General features: G+C 39.9%; 3 protein-coding genes across 3 annotated transcripts; 1 reads left to right on the top strand and 2 right to left on the bottom strand.

The window, feature by feature from the left end:
• Window positions 1–863: 863 nt before the first annotated feature.
• LOC125190737 (receptor-like protein 7) lies at window positions 864–1,787 on the bottom strand. Its single transcript, XM_048088118.1, has one exon. It carries the CDS (start codon window positions 1,785–1,787, stop codon window positions 864–866), a length of 924 nt encoding a protein of 307 aa, XP_047944075.1.
• A 79-nt stretch (window positions 1,788–1,866) lies between these two features.
• LOC125190727 (receptor-like protein 12) lies at window positions 1,867–3,180 on the bottom strand. The gene is made up of 3 exons (XM_048088107.1): window positions 2,831–3,180; window positions 2,643–2,766; window positions 1,867–2,385 (listed from the first exon to the last, which is right to left on the bottom strand). Exons 1-3 carry the CDS (start codon window positions 3,178–3,180, stop codon window positions 1,867–1,869), a joined length of 993 nt encoding a protein of 330 aa, XP_047944064.1.
• A 1,583-nt stretch (window positions 3,181–4,763) lies between these two features.
• On the top strand, window positions 4,764–7,251 carry LOC125190719 (receptor-like protein 12). Its single transcript, XM_048088096.1, has 2 exons — window positions 4,764–5,774; window positions 6,334–7,251. Exons 1-2 carry the CDS (start codon window positions 4,764–4,766, stop codon window positions 7,249–7,251), a joined length of 1,929 nt encoding a protein of 642 aa, XP_047944053.1.
• Window positions 7,252–15,546: the final 8,295 nt, after the last annotated feature.

The following is a 15,546-nucleotide window of genomic DNA, read 5'->3' as shown; positions in this document are numbered from 1 at the left end:
TTAATGCATCAATATAAATTCCAAAATTCAAGCACTCTCTTTGATTTTTTTCAGACATTAACATGATTCATATTTTTCAGTGACCATAATATCTAACAACATTATTTTTGTGACTCGCTACAAATTATATGCTGAGTTATAATCCTCACTCAGCATAAATATTAGTACAAATAATCAAAGAAATTAAGAAACTAATTTATAACAATTTCCTTAGCCTAGTTCACAGCTTGTGGATTTGATTTTATTTTCTATGGCCATCCTTAGGCATTGATAAGAAGTCAAAAAGTTCATGACTAGTTTCAATTATATTAAAGTAAATTATAAGAATATTATTACTTGAAATACTATCCTTAATAAAGTAGTAGGCAGTATTCAACTGTAGAAGTAGACACACAATTACTAAAGGATAGGAAAAACACATGCAAAGAGAAGGCAAGCCTTACTACAACATATAATCAAGATAGATAGCTTTATTCCCACTACTGTCTTCTGACTTGATTTCTCACAACTCTTCTTCCTACATCCCTTCTCTTCTTGTTTTTGCGGAGGCTGACTATCTTCTCATAAACATCCTCAATTTTCTCAAAGTGTCTCTCTCTGAAGCTTCGGCAAAATATGAGCACCCAAAGAAAGCTTCCGAAGCCCACAACATAACCAGCAGCAGCAAACACATAATCCCACTCAATCTTTGTCTCCCCATGTGATTTCACATTTGGCGGTGAAACATGAGCCTTTGGGCAGCTAACGCTGAGAGGGAGGCCACATAAACCTATGTTTCCTATAAAGCAATCACTGGGGAATGTTTGGATTTGAGGGCCAATTGGAATCTCTCCGACGAGCTTGTTGTGGGATACATTCATCACCTAAAGGAATGTGAGCCCTGCTATCTCCTTAGGTATCTTCCCCGCTAACTGGTTCACTGAGAGGTCCAGTACTCCAAGCCCCATCAAGTTACTCAACGATTTAGGGATTGTTCCTGTGAGACTATTGTGGGATAAGTTGAGAAGATAAAGTCCGTTGAGCTCAACCAACGAGTCAGGGATGCCTCCTTGGAAACTATTGCAAGATAAGTCGATGGATGTAAAGTCTGGCCAAATCTTGACAAGATTCCGCTCCGCCCCTTTGATGATTAGTGATACCTCTTCTTTGTATCCCGTTGAGCTATTGAAATTTGGGACCGCGAAAGCCAAGTTTTTGTTACTCATCCTTGCGACAGTATCTCTCATCATCTGTCTCCAACCTGAAAACCTCAAAGAATCCACATTGCCACTGAAGTTATTGTTAGCTATGTCGATAATTTGAAGATTTGGCCAGCTCTTGTTACATCTCAGCTCTCCATGGAATCTGTTGTCGCGCAACACAAGCACGCGCAAGCTCAACGGAAGCATGCATGGGAAAGGACCTTCCAACATGTTGCCTCCAACATCCATGGCCTTCAACATTTTGCAATTTTTCAGAGATGGTGGAACTTCCCCGATTAAATTGTTGTTGTTGAGATCCAGATACTGTAGGCTACAATTGGCAGCAAAGTTTGGGACACGGCCCGAGATGTTATTTCTTCCTAAATTAAGGGCAGGAAGATTCTTCACTAGGCAGAGAGGTATATTACCATGTAAGTTATTGACAGACAAGTCGAGAATTTGAAGGTATGTAGCTTTGCAAAGGGAGGTTGGAACTGTTCCGCTTAGCTTGTTGTAGGATAAGTTCAACACTGTTAACGAACTGCAATTCGCTAAGGAAAGTGGAACATCCCCAACTAAATTGTTGTCGTGCAAATCTAATGACATTAGTTTGCACTTGGGAGAGAACTTATCCAGGATCCGACCACTGATGTTATTCCTCCCTAGACTGAGCACAAAACTGTTTTCAAACAGACAACGGGGGAATGCTACCGCTCAGGTAATTAACGGACAAGTCAAGAACAACAAAGCTTGCAGCCTTGCAAAAGAAGGCCGGAATTGATCCAGACAAGCTATTGTTCCTGAGTGATACTCTTGCATCAGTTCCGGTTTCAAGAATCCCAAACTTCTCAAAATAATTATTTGAGAAATCCACATTTGTAGGATATTTCAGCATTGAGAGTGAGGGAAACTCGCCGCGAAGCTGGTTTGAGTGCAAGTCCAGGAAATGGAGAGAGGATGGAATTTTATAAGGCTTTTGGAAACCAACTAGCATATTACAAGAAAAGTTCAAATAGGTAAGTGATCTGTTTCCGATTTCCCAAATCCAACTAGGAATTTCCCCTGCAATCTTGTTATCCGAAAGGTCCAGGTGATCCAATGAGGATTGGCTTACTGGGAAAGGGTTTGAACTTAAACGTGACAAGTTGTTTTTCGAAAGAGTTAGAACTCGAAGGTTGGGAATTAGGCTTAGAATCTTGTCCAACTGAAAAGTGTCATTGAACAAGTTGTCAGAAAGATCTACGACACTGAGATTTGTAGCTTGATGAAAGAGTCGGGAAGGCTCTCCAATCGATTGCGACTCAAATCTAAGACAGAAAGCTGAGTAATATTTACAATAGCAAATTCATCCAGTTTCGCACTAAATTGGTTGTGTTGGAGGTCAATCCAACCTAGTGAAGGTATGCTAAAGATAGATATGGGAATGCTACCACTTAGTGAATTGTATCTTAAATTAATAACCTCAATTTTTGCAAAACCTTCAAAGTGGCCTGAAGAAATTGAGCCGCTGAAGAAGTTGTCTGCCATCACCAGATGAACAAGCTGTGTCAGATTGCTGAGCGTGGAAGGAATTGCGCCACTGAATCTGCAACGAGACAGGTCCAAAGAAGACAATGTTTTAAGATTGGAAATGTTGTGTGGTAAAGAACCTGAGAATGAATTGTCTGCCAAGCTCAGCTCTTCCAGGTATTTGAGTCTGAAAAGACTCGACGACTCGTTTAGTCCACCTGAGACGCCCATAGTCGAGTCGCAGATGGATAACATGGCCTGTGTTGTCGCACTCCACACCCTTCCAAAAGCAACAATCATCCTTTTGATTCCAGTGCACCAGTATTTCTGAATAAGATGAATTGAACACCAGTTCATTCTTCAACTCAAGCAACAAAGTTTTCTCATTCTCTAAGCAATATTGTGTTTGAGCATGCGTAGCATTTGGTGTGGTAAATTTTGGTGAAAGTAGAAAGATGAAAAGTAATTGCAAAAGCAAAGAAACAGCCATTGAAGTGGAATGATATTGTGTTAGTGCATAAAAAGTGTAGATTTATGGAGTTGCACATTTGACTTCAAGTCTTCCATTAATCATTCCTAGAGTCTTTGTGGAGCCATTATCTTTAATGCCAACTATAATCCTTATTGGCATTTACTTTGAATCTACTCTCCTCGTCCACAATCAAAAGGCTCATTTTGATTCCGTACGAATTTTAAGAAATTGTTTTATTTTATAAAAGAAATAGATGGAAAAGTTAATGGAAGATGAACCTCATCATTCTTAAATTGTAGACGTCCCAAAATGATAAAATAATGGGTCATTCATTCGTTGATGGAAGGAGTAATATATATAGTCATACACACACTTGATTGATCAAGTCTTCCAAACATTAATAATGACAGTGACGAGTGATGATTTGCAAACATATCCCTTTCAGTTGGGGGGACATTAGCCTCTAAAACAAATTGGCAAAATTGCTATTAAAATTGCCTTAAAAGTGAAGGTGATTTGGCAAAATCGGCATTGACGTAGCAATAAAAAAGGCGTCATATCTATCCAAATCAGGCTCATGGGAAAAATTATTATGCTCAATTTGTTATTTTATCATGATTTTGAAGTTAATGAGAAAGTGAACAAATCAACACTTGATTTTATGTAATGTGTAAAATTAACGACGTCAATAACAATTTATGTATTAGAAACAAACTACATGCGTAAAAAAAATAATGCTTACGTGGCCTGAACAAGAGCGATGCTCACAAATCATCCTCGCATAAGATATGTAGCATAATGCTTCTTGTAAAATGCATATCTTTACCTCATAAAACATACATAGTTAATGATTTTTGTAATTTACTTCTAACAAAGAGAATGTGATAACTTCGAAACCATCAATTGAGTTTTTCAGCTCCACACATTTACATGTTAAATAATCAAACCAATAATTGCAACTAAATAATCACTCTTGCAATAAAAGAATAAACTATAAGCATATCCAGAAAAAGCAGCAACAGATCAAGTGCTAACCTGTTCCACATGTGTGGCTATTCCTCAAATTATATAAGACTTCAGATTTGGGGAACTCTTCGGACCGCGTTTCCTCCTTGGACCCGAGCTGCTGACCGCACATGAGAGGCGTTAACGAGCTCAGAATATTCTTCGGTTGAAAGCATTTTGGCCGCCTTAGGGTGGGAGAGTAGAAGCTTCGAGACGAGATATCCTGCAATAGACAATGACACATTTTATCATTTTGGGTCGTCTACATTATAAAACATAACCATTTATATTTTTGGTAAGTGGACCACATGTACTTAACTCTATTGTAAAAATGATCAGGTCCACCTTTTTCTAACTTTTTTCATCTATTCCCTTTACAAAATATTTTTTTTTTTAAAATTTGTGCTGAAAAAAATAAGCCTTTTAATAGTGAGTGCGAAGAGTAGATTCAAAGTAAACGACATTAAAGATTACAATTGGCATAAGATAATGACTACACAAAGACTAGGAATGATCAAAGGAAGACTTGAACTCAAGTGAGCAACTCCATAAATCTACAGTTTTTCTGCACTAGCACTATCTATTATTCCACTTCAATGGCTATTTCTTTGCTTTTGCAATTACTTTTCACCGTTCTACTTTCACCAACATTTGCCAAACCAAATTCCACTCATGCTCACACACATTTCTTAGAGAATGAGAAAAGTATGCTGCTTGAGTTGAAGAATCAATTGGTATTCGATTCATTTTATTCGGAAATACTGGTGCACTGGAATCAAAAGGATGATTGTTGCTCTTGGGAGGGTGTGGAGTGTGACGACGCAGGCCATGTTATCCGTCTGCAACTCAACGATGAGGGCCTCTCAGATAGATTAAACGAGTCGTCGAGTCTTTTCAGACTCAACTACTTGGAAGAGCTGAGCTTGGCAGGCAACTTGTTCACAGGTTCGATACCACACAACATTACCAATCTTAAAAGATTGTCTTCTTTGGACCTGTCTTATTGCAATTTTAGTGGCGCGATTCTTTCCACGCTCAACACTCTGACACAACTTGTTCATCTGGAGATGGCATACAACTTCTTCAGCGGCTCAATTTCTTCCGGCCACTTTGAAGGTTTTTCAAAAGTTGAGTATATTGACTTAAGGTACAATTCACTTAGAGGTAGCATTCCCATATCTATCTTTAATTTACCTTCACTACGTTGGATTTACCTCCAACACAACCAACTTAGTGGGAAAGTGGATGAATTTGCTATTGTAAATATATCTCAGCTTTCTTCATTAGATTTGAGCAGTAATAGACTGGAGAGCCCTATTCCTAACTCTTTCATCAAGCTTCAAAGTCTCAAAGTTCTTAGTCTTTCTGAAAACTTGTTCAATGATACTATTCAACTGGACAAGTTTCTAAGCCTTCCCAACCTTAGATATCTAAGTCTTTCGAACAACATCTTGTCACTTTCGAGTTCACACAGTTTCCATGTAAACCAGTCCTCCTTGGACTTCTTGGACCTTTCGGATAACTTGATTGCAGGGGTATTCCTAGTTGGATCTGGGAAATTGGAAACGGGTCACTTTACGATTTGTGACCTTTCTTGTAACATGCTGGTTGGTCTCCAAAAGCCTTATCACATCCCCACTTCACTCCGGTTTCTGGACTTGCACTCAAACCAGCTTGGGGGAGAATTTCCCAACCTTGTAGGTCTAAGTCTTTTACACAACAACTTGTCATTTTCGGGTTTTAACAGTTCCCCTGTATTCCAATCCTCCTTAGAGTTGTTGGACCTTTCGGATAATATGATTGCTGGGGAAATTCCTAATTGGATCTGGGAAATCAGAGACGGGTCACTAAAATATTTGAACCTTCTTGTAATATGCTGGTTGGTCTCCTAAAGCCTTATCACATCCCCTCTCTCTCGCCGCTAAATTCAGCTAATATGGATTTCTCAAATAATCATTTTGATCAGTTTGGAATTCTTGAAACTGGAAATGATTCTGCTCCCTTTGGATATTCAGAATTTTCACTCAGAAACAACAGCTTTTTTGAATCAATTCCAACCTTTCTTTTGCACGGCTGCAACCTTTTATGTTCTCGACTTGTCTGTTAATCACCTGAGCGGTAGCATTCCCCATTGTCTATTGGAAAACACCGTTATGCTCAATCTAGGGGGAAATAACATCAGTGGTTGGGATCCCAGATAAAATTTCTCCCAGTTGGGAACTAACGTCATTAGATTTGAGCGACAACAATTTAGTAGGGGATGTTCCACTTTCCTTGGCGAATTGCAGTTCGTTAACAATCTTGAACTTATCCAACAACAAGCTAAGCGGAACAGTTCCAACCTCCCTTTGCAAAGCCACATACCTTCAAATTCTTGACTTGTCTGACAATAACTTACATGGTAATATACCTCTCTGCCTAGTGAAGAATCTTCCTGCCCTTAATTTAGGAAGAAATAACATCTCGGGCCGTGTCCCAAACTTCACTGCCAATTGTAGCCTACAATATCTGGATCTCAACAACAACAATTTAATCGAGGAAGTTCCACCATCTCTGAAAAATTGCAAAATGCTGAAGGCCATGGATGTTGGAGGCAACATGTTGGAAGGTCTTTTCCCATGCATGCTTCCATTGAGCCTGCGCGTGCTTGTGTTGTGCGGCAACAGATTCCATGGAGGGCTAAGATGTAACAAGAGCTGGCCAAATCTTCAAATTATCGACATAGCTAACAATAACTTCAGTGGCAATGTGGATTCTTTGAGGTTTTCAGGTTGGAGGCAAATGATGAGAGATACCGTCACAAAGCTGAGTTACAAAAACTTGGCTTTCGCTTACCCATATTCCAATAGCACGATGGGATACAAAGAAGAGGTATCACTAACAATCAAAGGGGCGGAGCGGAATCTTGTCAAGATTTGCCCAGACTTTACATCCATGGACTTATCTTGCAATAGTTTCCAAGGAGGCATCCCCGACTCATTGGGTGAACTCAACGCACTTTATCTTCGCAACTTATCCCACAATAGTCTCACCGGAACAATCCCTAAATCATTGAGTAACTTGACGGGGCTTGGAGCACTGTGAAATGTGAAATCAGATGGGACAACAGAGATTGATTGGGATTATTTGTTTGTTGTGGCTGGTTATGTTGTGGGCTTTGGAAACTTTCTATGGGTGCTCATATTTCGCCGAAGCTTCAGAGAGAGATACTTTGAGAAAATTGAGGATGATTTTGAGAAGATAGACAATCTCCGCAAAAAGAAGAAGGGAAAGGATGGAGGAAGAAGAGTTGTGAGAAATCAAGTCACAAGGTAGTAGTGTTTGCAATAAACCTATCTATCTTGATTCTATGTTGTACTAAGGCTTGCCTTCTCTTTGCATGAGTTTTCAGATACTTTGTGATTGTGTGTGTACTTCTTCATTAAGGATAATATTTCAAGTATAATAATCTTATAATTTATTTTGATATGATTGAAACATGAGTTAAAACTAGTCCTAAAATTAGCCAACAACATAAAATCAAGATAGATAGTTGAAATATAAGATTATTATATTACAATCATGCATAAAAATATAACAACTAAAAATAAGAACATGCTTCGAAAACAAAAACGCATGCATACATGAATTTCACAAAATTTAAATCCAAATAATCCGAGCCAAAGACTGGCTCTGATACCAATTGAAGGGGTTGACAGCGGAAGCGCTCACATAAATCAATTACATAATAATTCTGATCTATTTAGCATATTATTTAGACAAATTCTATTCGCGTAATTATCACATGTATCATGCTCATAACTCATATAAAACATGCTTTAAATTAATTGAAACCTAAAACATGCTTTTCTAGGCTATAGCCATTATACCTTGATGATTCTCCAAAGAATCGAAGATAGCTAGCGCCTTCTCCACGTGAAGATCTTTAGTACAAAACCACGGATCTTTTATCTGGTTCCCAGACTGTAAACTGATATCAGGGTGGGCTGATCTCACCAGTGAACTAGGACTTAAATAAAGAAGACAGAAATCCTTTCCCACGGAGGAGAAGAAAAATCGTCCCTCTTCTATGTAGAGAGGAGGACGAAAATTTTGGAAGAAAACAAGTGAATTTTCTGTCTCCTTTATTCTCCTATTTATAATAAGTCACATATTGGGCCAAGACAAGGATCTATGGAAGGCTTTGGATATGGGATATTGCACCCAATTTAATATTGCACTCCCCATCCAAATCCAAAATTATAAGTACTTCGGGTTTCCATTACTTGATATTTATTTCCCGCGCTTAAGATAGAAACATCCATTAATTAATTATCGTCTGCTATGGACTTAATTAATTAATATCTTATTTATTCCAAGAGAGGACTCAGCAAGAAAATCTTATTTATTATTCATAGAGTAATTAAACTCCAACTAGCTAGGTTCCGAATAATAAAACCTTATTTCAAGCTTCTCTTGAGGATGTTATCAAATGAGACTCACCTCGCGCACGATTCAACATAATAGCAATCCTAGCACCGCTATATATTAATCACCACTACCCAATATACCAGGCTTATTGGGTTGCGAAAGACCCGCACCATTTGGTAAGTCAAAGTAGTGCATAATCAATACCGTATGCTCAATGCTAACGTACATTGATTAAGAAATAACAATTTACAAGACCTCGTCTTTCAGTAGATAGCATAAAGACTGTCTCGCTGTTAGATCCATTTAGTGCTATACCACACCAACGTCATCTTATTTCAGTAAGGCTTAGAAATAATCGGACTAAAATTGCAACCTTTCACGATAGGTAGTCTAAGCCTATCTAGGTTGTGAAATTCTTATTTTTCTTTGTTTAGAACTGACCGTGTTACCTTAAAGTGAACGACGCCCACAAACCGGTCTACTAAATCAAAGACTTAGACTTTGTTAAGTTACTTATACATTTAAACATGTAATAAACATCCATTAAATGTAAAACATAACACCATTATGACAAAAATAATCTGTTTATTCCTTTGGAAAATAAAATGAGAGTTTTAACAGTATTCAATCACTCGAAAGGTGATTTCTAGTATACAAACTCTAACAATCTCCCACTTATACTCAAAACAGCTTTCGAGTATACAAAAAAAATGTGCACTACGTCTAATTTCCCACTTATACTGAAAGCGAGTTGAGGTCTCGAGCGAGTCGAACTCTCATTCCTTCTACATGGCGCTCGAACGGTTTGACCGCCAATGCCTTAGTAAAAGGATCTGCCAGGTTGTTCTCTGACGCAATCTTGCCCACTTGTATGTCTCCTCTCTGCACTATATCTCTGATGATATGATACTTCCTTTCAATGTGTTTGCTCGCTTTGTGAGCTCTTGGTTCCTTCGAATTTGCCACAGCACCAGAATTGTCACAATAAATGGTGATGCTCTTGGGCAGATTAGTAACCACACCTAAGTCCATAAGAAAGTTCTTGAGCCATACAGCCTCCTTTGCAGCTTCGGAAGCGGCCACATATTCGGCTTCCATGGTAGAGTCTGCAATGCATTTCTACTTTACACTCTTCCAAATTATGGCTCCACCTCCTAAGGTAAACACATAACCAGAAGTAGATTTCCTCGAGTCCTGATCAGCTTGAAAGTCTGAATCAGTATATCCCAAAGGACATAGCTCGCCTTCTTTGTAAAGTAGAACATATTCCTTAGTCCGTTTAAGGTACTTGAGTATGTTCTTTACTGCAGTCCAATGCCCTTGGCCCGGATTTGACTGATATCTTGCTACCATGCCAACAGCAAAGCAAATATCAAGCCTTGTACAAAGCATAGCATACATGAGACTACCAACTGCCGAAGCGTATGATATCCTTCTCATCTCTGCTATCTCAGATGCAGTCTTAGGACACATCTCTTGAGATAAATGGATACCATGTCTAAAAGGTAAGAAACCTTTCTTGACATCTTGCATGCTGAAACAACTAAGTACAATGTCGATGTAGGGCTCTTGAGATAAGCACAACATCCTTTTCTCACGGTCCCGTAGGACCTTGATACCTAGAATGTGTCCCACGTCTCCCATATCTTTCATCTCGAAATGGTTTGACAACCACGTTCGTACTGATAACAACATCTTTTTATTGTTTCCAATTAGAAGAATGTCATCTACATATAAAACTAAGAACACCACATTCCCCTTCTCAACCTTCTTGTACACGCAACTCTCGTTAGGGCATTTTTCGAATCCAAACTTATAAACAGTTTGATCGAAGCACTGATTCCATGACCTGGATGCTTGCTTGAGACCATAAATGGCCTTCTTAAGCTTCCAAACCATGTGCTCTTTGCCCTTAACGGCATAACCCTCGGGTTGTTCCATGTAGATGGTCTCCTCAAGACTACCGTTCAAGAACGCAGTCTTAACGTCCATCTGCCACACATCCCAATCCATGTAAGCTGCTATAGACAATAGTATCCGGATCGATTTTTGAGCATGGCCACCAGGGAGAAGGTCTCGTCGTAATCGACACCTTCCTTTTGCGTATACCCCTTAGCCACTAGTCTTGCTTTAAAGAGTTTAACTCGTCCATCGGGTCCACGTTTACGTTTGTATATCCATTTACTCCCAATGACAGTACAGCCTTCGGGTAGGACAGATAAATCGTAGACGTCTTTGTCTATCATAGATTGTAGTTCCGAATCCATTGCACTTACCCATTGGCAATGATCGACATCCGTCTGCGCCTCTGCAAAATTCCAGGGATCTAGTACATTGCTGTCCGAGGAGTGATCCATGGATTCTCCCAAACCAATGTACCTTTCGGGCTCATGAGAGACCCTCCCACTGCAATATTAGGTGTAGAAGTTGAAGGTTCAGGAATTGGTTGTACTATAGGTACTTGTTCTTGGTTAATGGAACTTGTGACTGAAGTGAGCTCTTCAAGAGCCACCTCACTGCTGGGTTTATGATTCATGACAAAGTCTTCCTCTAAGAATTTCGCGTGAGTACTCACAATGATTTTCTTGTCTCGGAGACTATAGAATTCATAAGCTTTCGATCCTTTGGTGTATCCTATAAACAAACATACCTCTGTCCTCGAGTCCAGCTTAGTTGGATCCTTTTCCAAAACATGAGCTGGGACACCCCCATATCTTGAGATGCTCTGGATTGGGCTTGCGCCCATTCCACCACTCATATAGAGTGGTAGGAATAGATTTTGACGGTAAATTGCCCAAAATATGGCTTGCGGAAAGCAAGTGTCCCCAAAACGAAATAGGCAGTCGTGCATAACTCATCATTGATCGGACCATGTTTAACAAGGTCCTGTTCCTTCTTTCAGCTATGCCATTCTGATGGGGTGTGCCTGGCGCAGTCAGTTGGGATTCAATTCCCTCTACCGATAAGTAGTCCAAAAACTCGGCACTGAGATATTCGCCTCCGCGATCAGATCGTAGGCTTTTGATACATTTTCCATAATGCGTCTCGGCATAAGCCTTAAACTCCTTGAACTTGTCAAAAGCTTCAGACTTAAAGTGCATCAAATAAACATATCCAACCTTCGAGTAATCATCAATAAAAGTGATGAAATAGCGAAAGCCGCCTCTTGCCTCGGTTGACATTGGTCCACACACATCAGTATGAACGAGTTCTAGTAGTTCCTTGGCCCTATTTCCTTTCACCCTAAAAGGTCTCTTAGTTATCTTGCCTTCCAAGCAGGATTCACACGTGGAAAATGATTCAGTATCTAGTCCTTTAAGAAGGTCTTGATCCACGAGAGTTTGAATCCTCCTTTGGTTCGCATGACCAAGTCTAAGGTGCCATAAGTACGTTTCGTTCATTGAACTTGAAGGTTCCTTTCTTTTCTTTGAAATTTTCGATGCATTATTGAATTCTAATTTGCGATTATTAAATTGTGTAGATATGATTGTGTACAGATTGTTTTCCATGATACCACGACAGATATAAGAACCATCTTTCTTAATAACACAACTGTCATTAAAAGAAATCGAATATCCGTCAAAAACCAATTTAGAAACTGAAATTAAATTTCTTCTAAAAGAAGGTATCAACAAAACATTCTTTATAATAAAAAATCTATCACTACTAAAACGCAAATAAACGTCTCCCACAGCTACGGCCGCCACTTTAGTAGCGTCGCCCAGCTGGACTTCGATCTCTCCATCATACAGCCGTCTTGTCACCTGCATTAAGTCAGGATCAAAACAAATATGATAAGTCGCACCAGTGTCTATAACCCAAGAATGAGATGAAGTCGAAGCCAAACATGACTCGACAACTAGAGCTTGGTGCATACCTGTAGCCTAGCCCTTTTTAGGGCAGTCTGGCTTCCAATGCCCCTTCTCTCCACACTTGAAACACTTTCCGGTTTGCTTCTTTCCCGACCTCCTCTTTCTCTTTCCCTTAGCTTCCTTAGGTGCGACTTGGTTCGTCACTTTCTTCTTTCTTGTGCCTGGCCTAGGGCCAGAGGAACGATGTGACGAACTGACCATCGCAGCCTTAGCTTGGTTCATGAGATCCTCTGCCGACTGAAGTTCAGTAAAAAACTCAGCCAAGGTGTAATTTCTCTTGTTCATCTCAAAGTTGAGCTTGAACTGCTGAAAGCTAGGGGGCAGACTCAGAAGGATGATAGTAACTTGGGACTCGGCATCAATGACACCTCCCAAAACCTCAATTTGATTGAGGTGGAGCATCATCTCGAGGACATGGTCCCGCACAGATGAGCCTTCCTTCATAGTCTTGCACATGATACTCCGAAAGGCTTGAGACTTAGCCGTTCGATTCTGAGTACCAAAGAGATTTGTGAGATTTTCCATAATCTCAGTGGCAGTTGCCATGGCGGCATGCTGATGTCTAAGCACTGTTGACATGGAGGACAACATATAACACTTAGCCATCTCATTCGCCTTATGCCACCGTCTATTGGCATCTCGCACTGCCTGTGCGGCGTTAGCCGCAGGCACTGGGGGCCGTGGAGTAGTGAGCACAAACTTGTACTCATCAGCCGTGAGAACGATGTCCAAATTTTGTTTCCATTCTATGTAATTTTGGTCCTCGAGTTTGTTTTCTTTAAAAATTGCAGAAAGAGGATTGAGTGACATGTTGACGATTTGGTTTGCACTGCAAAACAGAATGTTTACTATTTGTCATAAACTTATGTGATGAAATTGAGTAGATTAACCATAAAACTTTTCAAATTCTCACAACTGTAAAATTAAAATTTTGTACCCTCGAGCAGAGGTTAATACGCATTAAAATTTTAACATTTTTACTGTTCACACCACCGACGAATAGTCCAGAGACCGCAGCACGGCATGGCCGCCAAATGTTGCCTAAGCACGACCATCAGATTTAGCATTACAGAATCTCGTTTCTACAACACACTTCCATAACAATGCTCATGCGTTGATAACAAGACCAAGCTATCTCGTAAATTCTGTTTGAACTTCTGAAACTTGTAATTTCTTAGGATTATTGTCCCCACAGCATGGGTGGCGATAATATTGGAAACTACTTTCTAGTCCATACTATTTACATTTGAGAAGTCCACCTATATGAACTCGCTATTTCTTAGGATTATTGTCCTCACAGCATGGGTGGCGATAAGATTCAGAAACTAGCTTCATAAGTTGTAGACCAATCGATGGAGACCATATACAAACTTAGTTCGTAATTATCGCTTAGATATTTAAGTTATGGTTTTTCATGAAATATTAATTACTAAAGTTTAATCCATATTCATGTCTTCTATAAGATTTATCTAAAATAATTAATTATTTATATCTTTGACGGACATGAATAAATAAACTTAAATTAATTCCTCATTAAGATTGGAAAGAGAATAATATATTTTATTATTTAATAAAATCCTACATATCTATCCTTATTAGGATTCTAGATATATATAATATAATTAGGAAACTATTAAATTATTCTTGTCCACATCATCTAGGATTAAAAATATCCATAGATGGTCAATATTTTATTTCCATTAAATAATAATATTTTAATGATATCTTTTAATTTAGGAATCAAATACTCATTAAAATAATATTTCATCGTTATCTCGTGATCGAGGATCACACGATCAACGACGACGAAGAGATCCGCCGGAGTTCGACCGCTGGACCGGCGAGTTCGCCGTCCAGCCACCTCCAGCAGCCCGCGCGACGCGCGGCTGCTTCCTTTCTCCCTCCTCGGCGCGAAGACGCCGAGAACTGACGTCGCTCAGCCGCGCAGCCACCGCCACGCAGCTCCAGCGACTCTCCTTCCACCCCGGCGGTCTCGCGGGACACAGCAGCCGCCGTGAAGGGCGATGCTGCTCTTGGTCTCGCGTCGCTTGGGTTAGGTTTACGGTTAGGGTTAGGTTTCCGATCATCTCCACCGACGTCGAAGGCCGTATGTCCGAGGGAGATCGCCGCTGCGGTCTGGTCGGTGGCATGGACGAGCCCTCGCTCGTTTTCACGTCGCCGTTTGATCGCCGCGATGCTCCCACTGTTCGGTGCGATTTCCGAGGCATTCCGGGATGGGCGGTCTCGCCGCCGTCGCGCACAAGTCCACCCTCGTCTGCGCGTCACCAGCCGATCACCTCCCTTGCTCCCACTCGCTCGACAACCCTAATTGGATCGCATGCCGCGCGATTCGTCTCGGCGCAAGCGCCGACGAATCGCACGTCTCGTGCGTTCCAAATATTTGAGTTCTTTATTTCGATAGTTCTTGAGTTCATCATGCATAAAAATATAACAACTAAAAAAAAGAACATGCTTCGAAAACAAAAACACATGCATACATGAATTTCGCGAAATTTAAATCCAAATAATTAGAGCCAAAAACTGGCTCTGATACCAATTGAAGGGGTTGGCAGCGGAAGCGCTCACATAAATAAATTACATAATAATTCTGATCTATTTAGCAGATAATTTAAAAAAATTATATTCGCGTAATTATCACATGTATCATGCTCATAACTCAAATAAAACATGTTTTAAATTAATTGAAACCTAAAACATGCTTTTCTAGGCTATAGCCATTATACCTTGATGATTCTCCAAAGAATCGAAGATAGCTAGCGTCTTCTCCACGTGAAGATTTTTAGTACAAAACCACGGATCTTCTGTCTGGTTCCCAGACTGTAAACTGATATCAGGGTGGGCTGATCTCACCAGTGTACTAGGACTTAAATAAAGAAGACAGAAATCCTTTCCCACGGAAGAGAAGAAAAATCGTCTCTCTTCTATGTAGAGAGGGGGACGAAAATTTTGGAAGAAAACAAGTGTATTTTCTGTCTCCTTTATTCTCCTATTTATAATAAGTCACATATTGGGCCCAGACAAGGATCTATGGAAGGCTTTGGATATGGGCTCCTCCAATTAGCTTTTCACTAATTAA

The sequence above is a fragment of the Salvia hispanica genome, chromosome 1, assembly GCF_023119035.1.
Source record: "Salvia hispanica cultivar TCC Black 2014 chromosome 1, UniMelb_Shisp_WGS_1.0, whole genome shotgun sequence".
Lineage (NCBI taxonomy): Eukaryota > Viridiplantae > Streptophyta > Magnoliopsida > Lamiales > Lamiaceae > Salvia > Salvia hispanica.
The sequence above is the reverse complement of the archived record's forward strand: the minus strand, read 5'-3'. Positions and strand labels throughout refer to the sequence as shown.

Excerpts from the sequence above, each read along its gene's own strand:
- LOC125190737 (XM_048088118.1), bottom strand. The coding sequence starts at position 1,787 with ATGTCATTAGATTTGCACGACAACAATTTAGTTGGGGATGTTCCACTT.
- LOC125190727 (XM_048088107.1), bottom strand. The coding sequence starts at position 3,180 with ATGGCTGTTTCTTTGCTTTTGCAATTACTTTTCATCTTTCTACTTTCA. Across the intron at positions 2,767-2,830 it reads GGCAGACAATTCATTCTCAG|ATTCAGTGGCGCAATTCCTT; the intron begins GTTCTTTACCAC and ends GTCTCGTTGCAG. Across the intron at positions 2,386-2,642 it reads AAGGTTTTGCAAAAATTGAG|TTGGACAAGATTCTAAGCCT; the intron begins GTTATTAATTTA and ends GACACTTTTCAG.
- LOC125190719 (XM_048088096.1), top strand. The coding sequence starts at position 4,764 with ATGGCTATTTCTTTGCTTTTGCAATTACTTTTCACCGTTCTACTTTCA. Across the intron at positions 5,775-6,333 it reads ACCTTTCTTGTAACATGCTG|GGGGAAATAACATCAGTGGT; the intron begins GTTGGTCTCCAA and ends TGCTCAATCTAG.